At 37.7% G+C, this 21,513-nt stretch overlaps 1 protein-coding gene across 2 annotated transcripts in view; it reads right to left on the reverse strand.

Annotated features, from left to right (window-relative positions):
* The window catches only part of LOC145671122 (facilitated trehalose transporter Tret1-like), a 478,763-nt gene that overhangs the window by 151,602 nt on the left and 305,648 nt on the right, over positions 1–21,513 (reverse strand). The window contains exon 1 of one of the 2 annotated variants that reach the window (XM_081739915.1): positions 6,019–6,197. The exons of the other annotated variant lie outside the window; for it this stretch is intronic. Coding sequence (XP_081596041.1) covers positions 6,019–6,155 — 137 coding nt within the window. The 5' untranslated portion in view covers positions 6,156–6,197. Of the gene's footprint in view, positions 1–6,018; positions 6,198–21,513 lie in introns of those variants that run through there. 2 annotated transcript variants of the gene reach the window in all.

Genomic DNA, 21,513 nt, shown 5'->3' on the forward strand with positions numbered 1-21,513 from the left:
CTTTCGAACTGTTCTCCAGCAATGATATCCTAATAATGAATGATACAGTATATATACCTGTAAGGGTTTCTTATAAGGAAATCGGAAGTGACACAGTTGTTATATGTGGTTATGAAACGATAATAAGAGAGTATTGAACTTATGAAAAAGAAGAATGTATGCGATTATGAAAAGATAATTATTTCGAGAGTTCTTTGCTTACTTTTAAAAGTGTTCCGCAATAGACAAATAAGCCTGCTTGCCTTAGGTATGCGCAGTCAAGGATTTAGTTCCAACTAGACTCACTCTTCTTTTTGTTTTTGTGTCAGTTTAGAGAAAATAATGCGATAATTTTCTTTCTTTCGAGTTTAACGTCCCATGATTATGTACCGAAGCAGAAAGAGATGATGAGTTGGGTGATAATGGCGGAATAGCGAAAGTAGAAAGAAACAAAAGAGCTCCGAGAATTATGTTTGTTCACCTCAAAATTCACTTGGCGGAGTTGGGATTGAACCAAGGGTCCCACGCACCAAAAGTGAGCACTCTACTACTGGCTACCATGGGCCACTCGACTGCATCCTCGATGATGGTGTTAATAAATGCAATGTATCTCAGAAAGTGACCTATCCAGGTGGCTTTTTTTCTTTAGTATTTCTCACGAGTATGACTCTTACCTCTCGAGCCCTCCTCAACATCTCTTCATTAGTCATTTTGTCAACCCAGGGCAATTTCAACATTAAACACATCGGTAACAACAGTACTCGGATGGAACTATTCTTCTCTTCTCTTCTTTCCTAAACGCACAAGTTTTACTCGTCATAAAGTAATATACTTTCCAGATAAAGGTCTTAATAAGATTCTTCTACACGGTAAATATGAATGAAATGATTAAGTCACATTGACAAGGAATGACGTGCCTGAACACCAATTTCTGATGAGAATACGATTGTCTCAGCCATATTGAATCTCAAAAATACCGAAAGCGTTGCGAAAGTAACAAAACAGTTCTAGAATACATTTTAAAATTTTACTTACAGCTATTGAATGTTTAGTACGGCTGTGATAACCACATGAATAGTGAAATGAATGAAATATTTAATTTACAGTCCGAAGATTGTTACATCTGTTAGGTGAAAGGAGACTGGTGATTAATGGAAGTGAATGGCTCCGAAAGAATAGATGGAATGAGCATTTCAAGGGAAACCGGACAACCCTGGGAAAAACCCCGAGAAAAATTCGTGTGGATTAGGATGGGATCAGAAACTTCTGGCACCGAGGATAAGCTCTTAACCACTGATCCACTTTGTCTGCTACAATATGGACATTGATGTCATTAACAATTTCGTTTTTATAATGTAAGGATTTCTTGGATATTAACTAACTAACTAACTAACTAACTCTATGGCCTATGGAACCCAGAGGTTCAGTGCCGCGTTCACAAAAGCTCTCCACTGACTTCTATCCTTAGCTAATTGGATCCAGTTTCTACTTTGTATTCCTATCTCTTCGAGATCCATCTTAATATTATCCTCCCATCTGCGCCTAGGTCTTCCTAATGGTCGTTTTCCTATGGGTCTTCCAGTCAAGACTTTGAAAGCGTTTCTACTTTCTTCCATTCTGGCTACATGACCTGCCCACCTAAGCCTCCTAGACTTGACGACCCTAACAATGTTGGGTAAACCGTATAAACTATGTAGTTCCTCGTTATGAAGTTTCCGCCATTCCCCATTCTCGTTCCTCTTGGGTCCGAATATTCTTCTCAGGATCCTGTTCTCAAATACTTTCAGTCTATGTTCTTCCCTCAGAGTAAGCGACCATGTTTCGCAACCATACAGAACAACAGGCATGATTATCGTTTTATATATTCTAAGCTTCAAATTCTTCGACAGAATTCGCGACGACAAGAGATTTTGAACCGAATAGTAACACGAATTCCCTGCTTTTAGTCGACATTTAATTTCTTCGTGAATATGATTTTCGTCTGTTAATATTGACCCTAAATATTTGAAAGTATCCACTTTATCAAAAGTATTATTTAATATTTTAACGCCTCCACAATTTGCCGTATTACGGTCCCGACGCACTTCCATGTATTTAGTTTTCTCTGCATTTACTTCTAAACCCATGTCCCTGCAAGAGTTTAATAAGATCTCTGCATTTCTTTCTATTGTTCTCCTATCATCCCCTATTAAATTTACATCATCAGCATATGCCATAACCTGGTGAATACCATTCAATTGTAGGCCCTGGTTGCTATCTTTGAATTTCCTTATGGCGTATTCCAGCACAAAGTTAAATAATAATGGCGACAACGCATCTCCTTGTTTCAGGCCATTTTCGACGTGAAAGCTCGTGGAGAAAAATTTTCCTACCCGGACTTTACTTTGGGATTCACTTAAACATATCTTAATTAATCTAATTAGCTTTCTCGGTATTCCAAGTTCTGTAAGAACGTTGTATAATGTTTCTCTCCTAACCGAGTCGTAAGCCTTTCTAAAATCAATAAATAGTTGATGTACCGGGGTATTGTATTCCCACTTCTTTTCGAGTATTTGGCGAATGGTAAATATTTGGTCGATAGTTGATCGATTTCGTCTAAATCCGCACTGATAATCTCCAATAATTTCATCTGCGTATGGGGTCAATCTTGCTAATAGAATATTTGAAAGGATTTTATAGGATGTTGACAGAAGAGAAATGCCTCGATAATTATTACAGTCAGTTTTGTCGCCTTTCTTGTGAATTGGAACAATGATTGATTCTTTCCACTCTTGTGGCAATTCTTCCTTGTTCCAGATAAGGAGAATGAGTTTGTGTATCTTGTTCCACAATTTTTCGCCTCCAGCTAAAATTAACTCAGCCGGAATTTCATCTACACCCGGAGATTTGTGTTTCTTTAATTTCTTTATAGCGGCTTCTACTTCTATTCGATTGGGTTCTGGAATATACGGTTCTGCGGTGTGTATCTCCTTTTCTCCACGCACATTAGTTTTTTGCTGCGTGTTCAGCAAATCGTCAAAGAAATCTTTCCATCTATTTAAGAGGCTATCCGTATCAGTGAGAACTGTTCCTTCAGCTTTCTTTAATATATAAGCACGAGGTTGATAGCCTTTCTTAAATTCGCTGATCCCCTTATACATGTCCCGAATATTTTTATTTTTACTATTATCTTCAAGTTCCTTAATTTTAGCTTTCAAAAAATCGCGTTTCTTTGTTCTAAAAGTTTTGGAAGTTTCCCGCCTGATATCTGCGAAATTTTGTGTAGTTATTTCATTCGGATTTTGTAGCCACCGTAATTTTGCCTGTTTTCTCTTCTCTACTAGTTTAATGCATTCTTGGTCGAACCATGGCTTGTTCCTACGTATTTCCGCGTGTCCCAATTTTTCTATTGCTGAACTTTTAATGCTATCTCTAATTTAAATCCAAGTATCCTCAACACTAGTGCACTCCGAGTCTTCTAAAACCGAGAATCTATTCGAAACTTCAATCTGGTATTCCTCTCTTACCTGGCTCTCTTCTAATTTCTTTAAATTAAATCTCTCCGTTTTCGGACATTGAATATTACCTTTATTGAACGATAATCTCTCCCGTATTATCGCTACTACCAGGTAGTGATCAGTGTCACAATCAGCCCCTCTAAACGACCGGACGTCAATTATGCTAGATTGCCTTCTTCTATCTACTAAAACGTGATCAATTTGATTATGTGTTTTTCCGTCTGGTGATGTCCAAGTGTATTTATGAACGTCGCGATGTGGGAATTTTGTACTCTTCACGATTAGGTTTTTGGATGTTGCAAAGTTCACGAGTCTAACACCGTTGTCATTACTTTACTTATGCAAACTTTCGTTTCCTATAATCGGTTTGAAAATATCCTCTCGTCCTATCTTCGCATTGAAATCCCCTAATAGAATCTTCATATGGTATCGCGGGAGTTGGTCAAATATCCGTTCCACTTCTTCGTAAAAACTATCTTTTATATCGTCACCCTTATCTTCAGTTGGAGCATGTACATTTAAAACAATAATATCACACCACCGTCCCTTGAGAGTAATAAAAGAAAGTCTGTCAGTAACAAATTCAACCCGTTTAATTGCTGGTAATATTCGTTTGTGAACGAAAAACCCTGTTCCTAACTGGTGATTTTTATTGCTTTCCCCATAAAAGAACGTAAAATTTCCGGAATTCTCAGATCCATTTCTTTCCCACCTAACTTCCTGAACTCCTACTAGATCCATCCTGTATTTCTCTAACTCATTCGTTACAGATTTTAACGCGCCTGTCCTATAAAGACTTCTAATATTCCATGTTCCAAATCTCATGTCCATTTTCTTTTGCTGAGGTCGTGCCAAGTTATCAGTCCTTGTCCGAGGCTTTTGTGAATGTTTCTGTACAAGTAGCCCTACCTTTTTTTTTTTTTACAGGATGAGGGTGTTAGCCTTACCCAAACCCCCAAGCTGGAGGATCACTCCTAGTCGTCTGTCCGCGACTGCTTATTCACTATATTCGCAGCTAACCTCTATATCTAGAGGCCTTCTCCTCGATCCGCAACCTGAGGACGCGCCATGCCGTGGTGACAGGAACCCACGTTTCTTGGATATTAATATCCTAAAAAAAACATAAAAAAAGGAAGAAGAGAGAGAGAGAGAGAGATTTTGGCTGGGCCGCAGATTTTACATTTTGGAAAAATGAAATGAAATCTTTAAGTTTAACGTCCCACGGTTATGCCGGTTAGGCTAAAGGAGACAGTGATAATGAGAAATGAGTGAAATAGTGGAATGAAGAAAGTGGGAGGAAACGGGAGAACCCCGAGAAAACCTACGAACACGGTGTTTGTCCACCACAAAGTCCACACGGCGCGAGCTGGGATCGAACCAGGGACCCCAAGCACCGGAGGTGAACGCTCTACCACTGAGCCACCGCGCCCCATTTTACATTTTGGCTGGGCCAGTTCTCTAAGTTCATTGCGACACTTGCCGTATTCACAGAAACAGTTCTCTCCGATTTCCTCTCTTTAACCATGGCATTAGTCTGCTTTTCGTGATTATTGCACTGTAATAAGGAATTTTCTTTTGAATTTCTTTTACTGTTCTTGCTTATTTTGGTGCAGGCCCGCAATCAGAGGGGGCTAGGGGACCTGCCCCCTAAAATTTTCGTGACCCCTCCAGACATCAACACAAAATGCTATTACCGTATTAATTCAAAAAACACAATTTAGATATTTGTAAGATAATTTTTAATGACTTGGCCCCCCTAACATTTTCATGCCCCCAAACTTCTATAGCTGGTTTCGGGCCTGTTATGGTGAACAAGTAAACCGATACTAGAAAACTCAAAACTACTGACAATGTATTTGATACTGATTAAGAAATAATTATAGTAGTAGGGCTGGGCTGTGCAATATTCGGATTAGAACTTCGAAAATCAATAATAACAAAGTATCGAAACTTGATCGATACATCAAAATATCAATATATGTTAGTCAGTATTTTTTCTCAAAACCGATATTTCGATATTTGAGAATATCGACTGATTAATATATCGAAATATCGTACAGTCCAATCTGGGGTGATAAAAGAACACAGCTGTGGTGACCATCATCTCATTTCAATGTCCCACCCCGTACTTTTTGATATATCTTAAATTTACATTACGATTCCTTTCCTCGATCCCCCTTTTTTTTCCCGCGTACGACTTAAATTAAAACGTATTGCTGTTGTAAAAAGTGCATGAGGGAAGTTGCATCTCTAAAAATTTAAATTTACAACAAGCTAAAAGAACAAAACTTACACACAAGAATTAGTACATAATGTATTAAATATTCTTCCTTTAGATTTAAGAAATAAAACGAATTTTTGCTGGTGTGACTTCCCTTAAGGACTGCCACTGATTGCTACTAACTTGAAATGTTTCATTAATTTCCTCATGTCCCACCTGAATTTTCAATGACGCAGTACCGGTATGAGTTATTTAACACCCCAACATGCAACATACCGTAGATAGGCCTATGTATCTTTAAGAATAAAAGTGAGTACTTACCTTTTGCTTGTGATTTGTTTGCACGCCGCCACTAAAATTAGTTGTGGCAATCGTCTCCTGTGTTCCCATAAATCTTGCAGCGAGAAGAACCGAAGAACTAGCCATATTCGTGAAATTCCAAGGTTTCTGCTGACCATGGTTGTATCGTTCAACAGTACCACTGACCAAAATATATCTAAAACTGGACAAAATATGTTATCACTCGTAGAATCAAGCGAGCAGAAACAGGTCTCTTTGCTTTATCTGTTTGTTGCTCGATTACTTTCTTTATTTACTACGATTGGTGACGAAATTGCTAAACAAAAAGTACGGAAAACACAAGTAATGTCACTTGACTTCTGTTTGTGATTTAGATAAAGCTAAGACAGGATCTAGATGATTGAGCTTCCCCACACATTGTACAGGGGTGCCCACAAGGGGGGTCTATGACGCAAACTGCGTCATTGAAATATTTAGGGGGGTTAAAATCTATATAAATATGTTTGATGGGGGGGTAAAATTAATCGAAAAGAAGATTTTTTCATGGAAGAACACCTACGGATAGACAATTGGGGGGGGGGTGCGTCATGGACATAAGGGGGGGCACCACTGCATTGTACTTTCCTTGCAGATTCCAATGTTTTTCTCAGCGCTATTCTCCAAATTACTTCATACATTTTACATATGCACCTCTGGTGCTTGGGGTCTCGGGTTCAAACCCTGCTCCCGCCAAGTGAACTTTGTGGTGGGCAAACACCGTGTGCGTGGGTTTTCTCGGGGCTCTCCCGTTTCCTCCCACTTTCTTCATTCCATCATTTCATTCATCTCTCATCATCACCGTCTCCTTTAGCCTAACCGGCATAACCGTGGGACGTAAAACTCAAAAATTTCATTTTTCATTTTACATATGTATACCGGTACCGTACAGAGATAAACACTGTTCTGATATATATATATAGAATCCTACAACGGCTCAGGGAACATAAAGGTAAGTACTACTTCCGGTGAAATTGAATAATTAGGTGGAATGGGTTGGGATCGGACCACAGAACAGTATATAGGTAGTTTAATTTTGGAAATGTGCCTGCAGTTGGCAAGGGAATCTTGTTTGGTTTGTGCTATTGCATTGCATTGCGCAGAAATATTAAACTTTTTTTTTTTCCAGTTTATTCGAAAGTTAGAAAATGTTACATACCATTATATTTCCCAGAGCTTCTGATATATATATATATGTGTTACCGTCAGAACCCGAAATTAGGTAAAACTAGAATTTCCTAGTTAAAACTAGTTTTCTCAAAGCCGTTTTGAAAGAACTAGTATTAACTAGTCAATACTAGAATTTACTATGTTAGTTAGGTAATTCTGGAATTAACGAAAAAGACTATATAATGTGAATCATATACAGTTTTTACTAGTTAAAACTAGTTCTGACCAAAATGGATCAGTTAACAGTGTTTCTGCAAGTTCGGACTTGCTCCTACTGGGAAAGTATTGTTTTGTTTTCTCTCAGTCTGTTCGGAGCCTTTGTAAAGTATGCAGGTGCGTCTCTCTTGTCGTGGCTACGCGTGTGTTAGTGTTTCGGGAAGTGTTAGGTGATTATTCGTTGTAATGAGTCAGTCCGATAAAGAAACAATTTTGAAGGAAAGATTCTTCAAAGAAATTATTCGTTTGGAAAATGAAAAAGACAGTCACTATAATGCAATGACCAAGGACGTTTACAGTAAACTTTTAACTGAAGTTGAAGAGGCATAATCTGCTGCAAAGAAAACACCTTTACAGTACAGACGTTTGAAACGGTTTAATGTTTTGGAAATTGGTGAAACAAAAAAACTGGTGTGGAATAGTGAGCCTGTGAATACTACTTACCTGCCGAGGAGATCTTTGATGTTATTGAAGCATCACATGTTGCTGTGGGACACGGAGGTCGAGATAGAATGAAAGCTGAAACTTCTAGGAAATATGCCAACGTTACGACTCAAATGATAAATATTTTTCTGTCAATGTGTAAAACATGTCAACGGAAGAAAAGCATGAAAAAGAAGGGCTTTGTTTCTAAGCCAATACTTCACACAGAAATGAACAGCCGATGTCAAGTGGACCTGATAGACATGCGAGCACACCCTGATCGTAAGTTCATCATGGTATACCAGGATCATCTGACGAAGTTTGTCTTACTGCGAGCGCTGCAAACCAAAAGAGCTGAAGAAGTAGCCTATTAACTGACAGACATATTTTTTACATTTGGTGGCCCCCGCATTTTACATTCTGATAATGGCAGAGAGTTTGTTAATTCTGTCATCAAGGAACTAACAACACTCTGGCTTGAGTTAAAGTTAGTCAACGGAAAGCCCAGGCACAGCCAAAGCCAAGGGTCAGTAGAACGGGCAAATCAAGATATAGAAAATATGCTTGCCTCGTGGATGCATGATAATAAAACAACAAACTGGTCAAATGGTCTCCGCTTTGTTCAGTTTATGAAAAATCGAGCTTATCATTCCGGAATAAAACAGTCTCCATACCGTGCGATGTTCGGCATTGAGCCAAGAGTAGGACTTACGACTTCAGCACTGTCATCAGATGTTCTCCAAAAGATAAACGATGAGGACGACCTCGAGGGTATTATTGAGGACATGAATGAGCGCCTTAGTGAACATGAAACATTTGATGAAGGAGAAAATGAGGCTGGTCCTAGTGCGGTTAATATCACATCATCCAGGAAAGAAGCACGTGAAAATTTGTCAAAGCAGGCCAAGAAAATGAAACGTATCTCTGATGCCACCCATCCACCTGTTGAAGTGGGAGATAATGTCATAATACCAATCCCGGATGTGGACAGAGCAAAGGCGGATTTTCGGAATGTCATTGGAGTTGTTCTAGAAAAAAGTGAAGATCTGCACAAGATTGGAACCAAGGATGGAAAGCTGGATAAATTATATTGCAGGTAAGTTTTCTGTCTTTTATGTGCTCCTTATTCATAGAATTTGTATTAACGTCCTAAACAAGCTAAGGAGCTTCTAACGACTGGACCTACAGGTTAAAGTGAGATCCGAACCATTGCTCGAGTTTGTATCCGAGGCGGAGGGCTCCCAGCGGGATTTAGAGCCCGCGACCCCGCCCGCAGAAGGCCTTAAGCATTTTCATTTAAAGCCTTTAAGAATCTCTGGTACACGCCGGATGGGGTACGAGATAGCATATGGGAAGGAATTTGGTTAAGTCTAGTTTTATAGGTACTATCACATTCTTTGATTGGTATGAGAGGGATAAAAGCTGGAAATCCTCAGTCAGGATGGTGGGCCGCTGGACGCGAACTTGCGACCTTCCGAATGCGAAGCCAGCACTTTACCAACTGATCTATGGCCGCTCGGTAATTAAGAGCTATATTGTATATGTTAACACTGTTGACTAAGCTCTCCACCACTTTCTTTTCTTTCTTTCTTTCTTTTTCTTAAGATTGTGGGAAGTTGTAGGTCACTATCACAATTTTGGATAGCAAGCAAGATAGAATTTAATAAGTCTGTGATCTGAAAAGATTATTCCTGTTAACAACTTATTTTTTGTTTAGATTTTTTAGTAGTCAGCGTGTGACATCATTATTCACAGCTATTCAAATTTCTATACAGAAAGTAAATTGTTTACAGCGCAGATCCTTTTAGATCATATAATTACTTAAATTCTGTCTTGCTTGCTTTCCAAAATGGTGATAGTGGCCTACAACTTCTCACAATCCTCAAAAAACGGAAAAATTAATGAGGAGGAGCTTTGTCAACACCCTTAACCATAGATGTTAGTGTTTTATACGTATCTGTAATATTATTATTAACCGAAATAATGATGGATTCTTCACATCATTTTATGTCAAAATAATTTTCTGTTATAATGTCCATTATGTGTTTCCGGAACCGATTTAATAATGTGTAATCCATCTGTTGTTGTCTGCTGTGTACTTACCAGTAGATTGATAACATGTCACGAACTTGATCCAGGTAAAATACTGTTGTGTGGCTTGTGAAACCGGTACTCGTGAAATGTGCTTTAGTGCATAGGCGTTTTTGTAGGAAATACGCCGATTAACTACAGGGCTTGCTAACTTAACATAATGTGCGTTATTTTTAATTCGTTATTTGTTACCATACCTATATGATAACAAAAACTAAGACTAAATGAATAACGTTACTGCGTTAAATACCGTTTTAGCTGTTACCGACACAATTACGGTACTTATTCAAAATAACGTTATTGCCAGGCGAAGAGAGCATTTCGTTATTAAGATTGGGTTAGTACTGTATTAAAGTTAATATATGGTACCGTAAAAGGTCTCATAAAAATGATAACGTTAAAGACATAACTGTTTAACTTAATATCATTGCATTTAATTGCAGTAAATGCATTCGTTATTTGTTACTGTTCCTATATCCTAACAAATAACGAAACCAATTCAGTAACGTTATTGCCACGAGTATTATTTCAAATGTTACTCTCACAATTACGGTACTTATTAAAAATAACGTTATTGGCAGGCGGAGAGAGCATTTCGTTATTAAGATTCGGTTACTGCTGCAATCAAATTAATGTATGGTAACATAATAGGTTTCATTAAAATGATAACGTTAAAGACATAACTGTTTAACTTAATATCATTGCATTTAATTGCAGTAAATATATTCGTTATTTGTTACCGTTCGTATATCGTAACAAATAACGAAACCAATTCAGTAACGTTATTGCTATGGGTATCATTTCAAATGTTACTCTCACAATCACGGTATTTATTACAACTAACGTTATTGGCAGGCGAAGAGAGCATTTCGTTACTAATGTTGAGTTATGATGCAGTAACGTTAAAGTATGATAACGTAATAAGTTGCAACAAAATTATAATGTTAAAGACACAACTGTTTAACTTAATATCATTGTATTTAATTGCATCAAACATATTCGTTATTTGTTACACTTCCTGTATCGTAACGAAAAACGAAACCAATTTAGTAACGTTATTGTCATAGGTATAATTTCAAACGTTACTCTCACATTTACGGTACTTATTAAAAATAACGTTATTAGTGGGCGAAGAAAGCATTTCGTTGTTGAGGTTATCGTACCAACGGTGCCGACTTTCCAAAACTTATGTGGGTGCATATCAATGGCAGGACTTGTTATGCGTTTTCAGGGGAGTCTCGATATTTTTTCATTGATTTCCTTTTAGTTAAAAGATTTTCTGAACACTGTCATAAAGGGCTGTGGTGTGATAAAATAAAACATATCGGTACTATAAGGATAAGTTGGGGCTGCCTTAACACGTCTGATTTAAACGCAAGAGAAATGGGTTCAAACCCGGGTCCAAGGTTAAGGATAAGTTACTGTAATGAATATCCTCAACATATGTAATCGTACCATTAAGTGTATACTTTAAAATAACTTATATGATGCACAATGATCGCAAGAGGCAATGATATTATCAACACGTTACTAAAAGAAAACACCACATTCATACATATTAAAGTGAAAAAATCTTCATAAAAACAAATAATTTTAATGGTATTGCAGAAAGAACTGTATAAGGGTTTTGTTGTGAACATAAACTACAAAATAACTGACTTACAGTAAATGCATGCCGAAGATACCTTGCGATCGAGATCGAGATTTAAGTCGCGGTCGCTGCCTCGATGTTTAGGTCGCGATGATGAAGGGCGCACATAGCGAGGAGATCGCACCCTCGCTGTTAAGTTCTCAGTTTAAGGGAAAATATTGCTGTGACGCATGTGAAATTATTCCGTCAGTGCACAAAAATTACTGCAAAACCAGAGTTTGAAATTGAAAACACCAAACAGTTTATAAATAGGGATGGACGCGAGACGGGATATGAGAAATACCAAAGTCTCGTCTCTTGTTTCGCAAAAATATTTGAGTCTCATCTCTTGTTCATCTCTATCAATATTCTAAATCAAAGACTTTTACATTTTATTCAATTTTCTGTGAAGAAAATGTCCTCTTTCAGCACTCAGGCGAGAAGTCGTTTCCCAGTAAAATTTAATAAATAAATAAATCAGGTATGTCTTCAGATTTTGGGGTGGAGGTGGTATTAACTGCAGCAAATGAAATTTCAGCACTGCAATTCCATTATTCGACGTTTCCTCCCTATGGATACGTGCCTGTCTTTACAGGTATTTCTTTGCCTTACGTCAATAACGAATTTAGAAGAAACCCTTTTTATTCATCTCGGGATTGGGGGAGGGCGTGGAGTTTTTAAGCATAGATATTATTTACAATAGCTTCTTAGCAACTGAAATGGAAATGTCAGATAAGTTATTTATTTGAGAATTATACTGCAGGTTATTATTATATAAGGCACTATATACGTTTAACCCCTTCGGGATCCTATGATACAATTTGTACACCTTGTCTCAAAAAGGTTGAGCGCATTCTTTACTGGTGTTTTGAGGCAAAAATTTTCTAAGTCCAGCTTCGGGTATCTTCGGGAAAAAGTAAGCCAGGTTCGAACCTCCAAGCCAGCCTTTGCAATCGGGAAAAAGTTTGCAGATTTGTTTTTCTTCTTTTAAATATAATAAGACTTGTTACCAAGTGTTTAAAAAAGCAACATTGATTGAAATACTTAATGATACAATATTTCGAAACCTTTTTTTTTAATGTCAGCACATGCTTGTTTGTCATTTAGCTCTCCATACGTAATGGAACATTTAAATACGTTAAAGAATCTTTCCATATGTAAAAGAATGCTCAAAGTTAAGAAATAGAACATAATTATCGCCTGAGTACTAAAATAAAAGTCAAAGTAGAACAGAAACAGCGTTTGTAATGGATATGAATGTCATAATTATCTTGAGATCCGTTATACATCGCTAGAAGCATAGTTCTAGAAGTCCTTGTGTTAGCTCTTTGGTAAGCTGTCGGATTTCAAATCTTAAGGTTGAGAGTTCGAATCCCGTCTAGCTTAGTCCTTTTTTTAAAATTATATTTTCCGCAATGCATGAAAAATTATATAAAATAATTACATTAGAATACATAAGTTGTGTATATATAACATAATCATTGCAGAACATAGTAATTATTATGTTTAAAATATAACATCTGAGATAATTTTCACAGTAGGTCGGTATTATATATGAGGATGTAAATACAACTTAAGAAACTCGTTCAATAGCAATAAATAAATCATGTAGTGTATTTATTTGCATCTATTTGTCATACAGATGTAACTTCTCATTATTCTCATTACAGCATGTCATTTACATTCGTGAAATACAATATATTCCTACGGATATAGAAAGTGTATAAACAGAGTATCCAAAGTCGTATCCTGCTTCAAGACACATAACTTTTCCCGATCCCCTTAACGTCACGGGAAGAAACACAAACTCTCTTTAGAACGGAATGTCGTTACTTAGAGTCTCATTCGAATACGTTGAATATGCTTTTGTATATTCATCTCTCTCTCTCTCTCTCTCTCTTTCGCTTTGTTTATGTGTGTGTGTGTGTGTGTTGCGGAATATCCCAAGTTGAATACAACATTTGCCAAGTATATGAGCATCATTGTCATCGAATACCAGAAATTGAAAGTCGTGTTTCTTCAGGTTGGGTTTGCGTGTTCATGTTAGCTCACTGGTAGAGTACGGACTTGCCAATAAAGAGGTCTTGAGTTCAAAGCCTACAGCTAATTATCATTCTTTTGTTAGTAGGATTGCACAGAAATCGGATACAAGGAGTGGTTTACTTCTAGAAATATTTTCAGAAGCGTTTAGGTAGCCCTGAAAAGAGCTGTTTTCGGGAGTTAAGGCGGGGACATTAATATTGTGTCCAAGACCCTTCTGAATTTATTACACGCTCCATTCTTCTGGGCATGGAATCTATTACATGGGTGACAAATCTATCTCCTTCCCCTACCTCCAGCCATGCTTCGGAAACAAGATGCTACAGGTCATCCTGAGTTCTTGGTGGATCTGCCTCAGGCCAACTTTCCCTTAGAGTACGCTTCACTTCTGCCCACATATTTTCCATGAGATTGAGGTCTGCTCCACGAGCGGCCAGTCGATTAAATCAATCTCAGGGTGCCCTGCGAACCATTCCTGAATCACACGGGAAGTATGTATTGGCGACTGGTATTGCTGGAACTGAATTACACCATCAGGCTGAAATACTCGTACAGATAGCACCATGATATTACTGATAATGTCTAAGTACTGAGCATTGTCCAGCTGTCCTTCAATTCTATGAAGCTGTCCTGCTCCGCGACTGGAAATCCAACCCCAACATAAAATAGATATATGGCCACTGCGATTGCAAGCAGCCACATATCCATGGTCATATCGGGTGCCTCTCGGACGATACACAAAACGGCGTCCCTCCTTTGATGTTGTGAATATGGATTCATCTGAGAAAACTACGTTTTCCCAATTGAGACCCACATTCGCCTGTGCAAACGCGAGACGGTAAATTTTGTGGTCGTCTGAGAGTTTTTCCTTCACGGCAGCAACACGGCCACGTAACCCAGCATGACGAAGCCTTCGCAGAGCTGTATGCTTTCTACCAGGAAAGAGAGAAACTTCCCTTAGCTGTCTAGACGTCCTTGGTGGGTCTAACCGGGCTTCGTTTACTAATCTCGCATCTTGGGCTTCGGTTGACACATGCGGACGACCAGGAGATCGTAAATTATCAGTCTGACCTGTAGCACCATATTTCCGAATCCATCGCCTTCCTGTAGAGGCCGGGACACCTACTCGCCTGCTAGCTGCAGTTGCAGAATAACCTTCCAACTCCCATAAAGTAATTACTGCTGTACGTCTATCCATAGTTACCAATGTTCTGAGCTGTGAGAAGAAAGCAATAGGTAGGTAAAAGCTAGTACCTGACGTGTGATTGGTTACTTGCACGACACGCCTATTGTGGGGAACAGCGTTGCCAGATCTAGCATAGTGATGCTAGATCTAGCATAATTTGCATGTCTCTAGCATCTAGCATCTTGCTTTTAGCATCCTGCCCAAATCTAGCACAATTTCAGCAAGTTTATCAGAAAGCCGTAAAACCTGGAGATGAGAAAGAAGTTGGTCGTGGGAAGAAAAAGAACGGCAGAAATGTATCCTCTTCCATTGATTCATACAGTCGGTAAACCATACAGGCAGTCTTATTTTCCGAAGTAAGTTCGAAACGTCTTTGGGATTTTTTGTGGCTCCACCCAGGGTTTTCTAATCCTTTAACTCCGAGGCATGGGCGGAGCTATGGGGGCCATTCTCCCCCCAACTTTTTGACAACTTCACCATCTTTATTTCTGACTTCATGATCATATTTATTCCTGAAATGACAGCTCCGAGACCGACCAAAAATCTGCCGCCCCTCCCCCCAGCAGACGATTCCCAACTCCCCTTATGCTCCGAAGTAATTTTCTTTCAAAATATGTAAACAAAAACTTTGCATTCATTTATACGATATATACGCCATTGAGTCTGGCAACGACTGCATTAATTTAGCTGAGTTAAAATTTTGATGCGTGAAGTATTGCATTCTTGCTCTCTGTGTATTTTAAGTTACGTTATCGTATCTCAACTTCGTTTTTTTAAACTCCTGAATTAGTAATTATGAGGATCTAGCATAATTTGACCGAATCTAGCATAAGTTCGATCAGGTTTTGGAATAATTCCGAGCTGTGAGTCTGGCAACGCTGGTGGGGAACGACTTAGTCAACGACTCGCGAAAGAAATCTGAAAATGGTGTGCCGTAATAATAATATCAAAAACAGTTTTTATAAAGGAATATTAATACATACGAAAAGCTGTTTAAAGAATGAATTGTTATACTGACTTTACACGTATAAAAACATATACCATACACCAAACAGATTGAGCGATATGATGATAGCTGTTTTGAGACAAACTCTTTCGAAGTCCAACTTCGGGTATCTTCGGAAAACAGTAAACTAAAGCTGCTGGTTCGAACCTCCAAAGCCAACCTTAGTAATCGGGAAACGATGTACAGATATGTTTTTCCTTCTGTTAAATATAATAAGACATGTTGAAATGGTATTAAGTGTAGAAAAAAGTAACATTGAAATACTTAATGATACAATATTTCGAGACTATGTATTCACACTCTCGTTTCGTCATTGTGATTTCCATACGGAAAAGAGCATTCACGTATGAGCTCAGTTATATTTCAGAAGCAGCTTCCGAAAAGCGGTCATGTTAGCTCAGTGGTACACCACCGAGCGCTTAAATCGTGAGTTCGATACCCGTTCAGATGAAATTCTTTTATGATATTCTACTTTCCTCAATGCATGAAAATTATGTAAAATAGTTACATTACAATTCATCAGTTGTATATATCAGTTGAATATATATATTCATATCATCAGTTGTATATATCAGTTGAATATATATATTCATATCATTTCACGACATAAGTAATTCTTATCTTTAAAATATAACATCTGAGGTATTGACAGAACGTCGGTGTGTTATGTGTGAATATTGAATACAAATTTAAAAATCGTGTAATAGCAATAAATAAGTTATGTAATGTATTTATTTGCAGCTACTTTCATCGCAGATAACTTCTCAATATTCGCATTACAGCATTTAGGTAGAGCATATCGAAAATCGGATCGTGGTCCAAGACAAAAAACTAGCTAGCCCCAAACTGTCACGTAAGAAATTCGCGAATCACAAAAGTAAAGTGAAGAGATTGAGAGCGGTAATTCCTTAATCGCTCTCTCTCACTCTCTCTTATCTGCATTTATACACATAAAAGTGTATGTATGTATGTTCCAACATAACTCATGTATGCCTAGGGCAGGGTTTCTCAACCTGGGAGTCGCGGCCCCTAGGGGATCGCGAAGATAGGCGGAAGAGATAAATATAGTTAGAATCTAATACCAGAAATTATTTTTAAATATTATTTTTGATTTTGTTCTGATAGGCATACTTTTGTTTTTTATACGCACTGTAAAGAACAATAAAAAATAAGTCTACTGAACATTTTCAAAGGGTGTAGAATTCGTGTTACTATTCGGTTCAAAGTCTTGTCGTCGCGAATTCTGTCGAGAAATTTGAAGCTTAAAATATACAAAACGATAATCATGCCTGTTGTTCTGTATGGTTGCGAAACATGGTCGCTTACTTTGAGGGAAGAACATAGACTGAAAATATTTGAGAACAAGATCCTTAGACGAATATTCGGACCCAAGAGGAACGGGAATGGGGAATGGCGGAAACTTCATAACGAGGAACTACATAATTTATACGGTTTACCCAACATTGTTAGGGTCGTCAAGTCTAGAAGGCTTAGGTGGGCAGGTCATGTAGCTAGAATGGAAGAAAGTAGAAACGCTTTCAAAATCTTGACTGGAAGACCAATCGGAAAACGACCATTAGGAAGACCTAGGCGCAGATGGGAGGACAATATTAAGATGGATTTCGCTGAGATACGAATACAAAGTAGAAACTGGATCCAATTGGCTAAGGATAGAAGTCAGTGTAGAGCTTTTGTGAACGCGGCATTGAACCTACGGGTTCCATAGGCCATAGAGTTAGTTAGTTAGTAGAATTGTTTAAAAATGAATTTAAATCAAAGAGGTATGATATAAAACTAATGAGAACTGTATATAGAAATACTAGAAAAATACACATGCAACAAGACCTGCACATTGAAATACAATTAAAATTAAAACCTAATGAGACACCTAAGCATGGTGTAATTTCACTAGTTCAGCAATGTCCGGTTCAATCTTCATGACGAACATTATCAAGCCATTTTCAACTGATAAGCGATTTCTTATCTTTGTTTTAATGTTTACCATAAAAAACACACTTTCGCACAAGTACGATATAGCAAATGGAATTATTACTTTTAAAGCAGCAATCCCCAGACCAGGATATTCTTCTCTCCTCATCAGGCAGAACTTGTCCAAGTCTTCGTTACAGAAAACCAGTTGCAAAGACTTGTCGCATGATCATTCTATTATTTGGTCAAGAAGTTGTGGGCTTAGATCGGATACGTTAATGGCCTCTTCAATGAAGGAGTTTAACATCCATCTTGAACCAGCACCTTCGTCGTTGGGAATATAGATATTACAGTTATTGAATCCACTGTCAGTGCCGGGCGCCGAAAAAAGGGGCCACACATTTCGGAGGAAGTGTGTTACTCATGTTAGGAAAGTGCATGTGCACATGTGTAAAATAGAAGGAAAAACGTAATAAAATGTGCTCAAAATTAAGGAAAGGTAGGGTTTATTTTGAAAATGTTATTGAGCTTCGTGCCAACCATGGTGGCGCTTCGTAGCTAGTCTGTCGACGTCACTCATATATACGGTGACATCGTACTATACTCTCGCCCAAGGCGCTGATTTTCCATGGCACTGTTCACTATAAACAAAAAAATGGATTCTACTATTATAGAAATAGGTATGTTAAAAATCCCACACAAGCTTATTATAAAACAAATTATAAAAGGGTCGCTGGCAAGAGCGTGTGATAAAAGGGGATCGTGGTAGGAATTAGATTGAGAACCACTGGCCTAGAGTAATTTTAACCACATTTCTTATAGTTTCGAAAAGAGTGCTGTCGGGTTACCTATGGTGAATGGGAGGGGGATACATATAAAAGATTGGTAGAAAATGATCGATATTAGATTCATAGTTTTCGGGGTCGCTTAGATAAATAGTGAGACTTTCAATTTCGCTTAACTCCGATTAAGCTCTCATTAGTAGGGATGGGCACGAACGACTTTTCTTTGAAACTCGACTCGACTCGAAACAGACATCTTTGAGGTCTACTCTTGGACTCGGCGCGAAAAATATCTTCCAACTCGACTCGGATTAGAGTCAAGTCGAACCAAAACGAGCAAAATCCTGTGTGTAGTCCTACCTGGACAATACATAGACAATAATTATTCTATCATCAATTATACTACTATTACTACAAATAATAATAATAATAACAATAACAACAATAATGATAATAATAATAATAATAATAATAATAATAATAATAATAATAATAATAATAATAATAATAATAATTATTATTATTATTATTATTATTATTATTATTATGACAACACCGTGTACAAACATGAACAATAGATGGTTAGTAAAGGAATACTAAAAGCTAGTTGACTGCCGACGTCGGTAGTCATGAACTCTATAAGGCAAAGACATCGTTAATTACTCTAAGCTGTAAGCGTCGGTGGACTACAGATGGTCAACTATTGACCTCTCGCCAGAAATTGGTGGCCCCGCAGCGACGATCCGTGGTGGCCCAAGTTCCATTTTGAAAACTTTACTACCAGCAGCAGAGACGCGATGAAACGCCAACGAACCACAAAATTACTCTCCCAAAATATGTCAAAATGCCTATATGTGTGATTTGTTTATATTTAGGTGAATCAAAAAACACAAAACAAATACCCGGGGTGGACGCAAACTATCAATATTACGATTACTAGGCACGTGTTCTTCTGACTTCCCCACGGAAACGATCATAAAAAGCTTGGTTGTTCAAGGATAAATCATTGACGTCTTAATTTAGCCAATCAGACAAACCCCTACATCTCGAGTTCTAGAAGGTGATACCGTGAACCGTTTCAGATTTATTGCTTCCTGGTGGAGTACTATCCATGAGCAAAATTTGAACATAATAGCCGACATGCATCTTCGGTGCCTCTTATCTTTAGTACAATTTTAACCAGAGATGGTGTGGGTCAATGAAAATTTGATCCACGACCCACCATGACCCACTATCACCCGCCACCCAAATGCCCCATTGGCCCACTCTGATCCATCAACCATCGTGATCCACTCTTACCCACCACCAACTATGAACCACTCTGAACCATTGTGACCAACTCCGACCCACCAAAACCCATCGACATCAACTCTGACCGATGGCCCACGTCCTCCTCTCCATTGGCTAAAGAGGTTACACTTGTAATAAAACAAGACTGTGAAATTATCACTTATCGGAGTTTGAATTTCTACCGTTAATGGCTCAAGCACCTCTCTGTTACAATACTGGTGGGTCTGACCTTTACGATATATAATGGCAAAGTGTTTCTCATCTTCCAAATTAAAATGAATTTAAATTTATCATATATAATTATTTCTTTGTTGCCTTACAGACACATTTCAGTAGAAAATAGGGTGAAATTTGAAAGTTTCAAATCAAGGAAAAGTAGACCAACGTAAAAAAAAAAAAACAGAGAGAGAGAGAGAGAGAGAGAAACTAATTTTCTATATAATTAAGCATGCTGTACTAATTGAAAATGCCCATGTAATTAAGTTTAGGATACAAATTTTATGGCTTGATTGCCTTATGCTCGGAACGCTCCATATATTAAACACCAGCTTCAGCAATTATAAATAGAAAGCAGTGGGTATAAAATTCAAAAAGAACTTTAATTTGCATTACTCAATTTGTTTCTCAACTAATATCAATCGTTTTCGATTATTTTTACAAATCAACCCACTACCAATTTCCAATATATAGAAAATGCACCCCCGTCCCCCCGCTCATAAAAGATAATTTTAAAAAATGCCAGGACATATGCTACAACTATGTAACAAAAAATAACAACTGTGAAACATGTTCTGAATTACTATTAGATTTCTTACGCTATTATTAAACATATCAGAATAGTAAAAGAGGATTGTTCGTGAAATAGTATATTTGCTCTTGATTTATAACTTTTTCATACGGAAAAAAATAAAATATTATTCAAGTTTTAAACTTTGCACTCTGCAAATATGTTGCCCTCTAGGCAATGGGACTAATGTGAAATGTGGACTATTGTGGACTAATGGGAAATGCTGCACTGTTAGCGGCGTTGAAAACTTACGATTCGATTCTAATATCGAATGATTTCGATATCTTTATGTCGCTACGTAACCATCCTGGGTGCTAATGGGAGCTTAGTTGGACTTGAATTGAAAGTAGAACCATTCACCTAAGCGACCACGAAACTATGGATTCGATACTAATATCGACCCGTTTCTAGCATTTTTTTATGTATCCCGACAGTACTCTTTTTCCAGACTGTAAGAAATATAGTTAAAATTGCTGTAGATATATCAGAATTATGTTGAAATACACACATAAATCCACTTTTATATTCTGTATAAATAGAGAGTGAGCGAGCGAGCGAGCGAGAGAGGGCGACTGAAGGCATCACCACTTCCACATTGCAAAAGCATATATCAGGAATTGAATTGAAAATCTATGTAAAGACTTTCTGCTGTGGCATGCTTCATAAGGACAATTCCAGTCTGCTCACGTGACCTTTGGGGTTCATGAATTTTTTTGTGAGCGTTCCGACTTTGGATTCTCTGTTTATACCTTCTGTTTATGCATCGAATAACTTTTCAAGAACATAAATGACATTCTGTATTATGAATGTTGAGAATTACCCTCTATATGACAAATAGCTGCAAATAAATACACTACATGATTTATTTATTGCTATTGAACGAGTTTCTTAAGTTGTATTTACATCCTCATATATAATACCGACCTACTG

Source organism: Thermobia domestica, chromosome 15 (genome assembly GCF_964235325.1).
Source record: "Thermobia domestica chromosome 15, izTheDome1.hap1.1, whole genome shotgun sequence".
Classification (NCBI taxonomy): Eukaryota; Metazoa; Arthropoda; class Insecta; order Zygentoma; family Lepismatidae; genus Thermobia; species Thermobia domestica.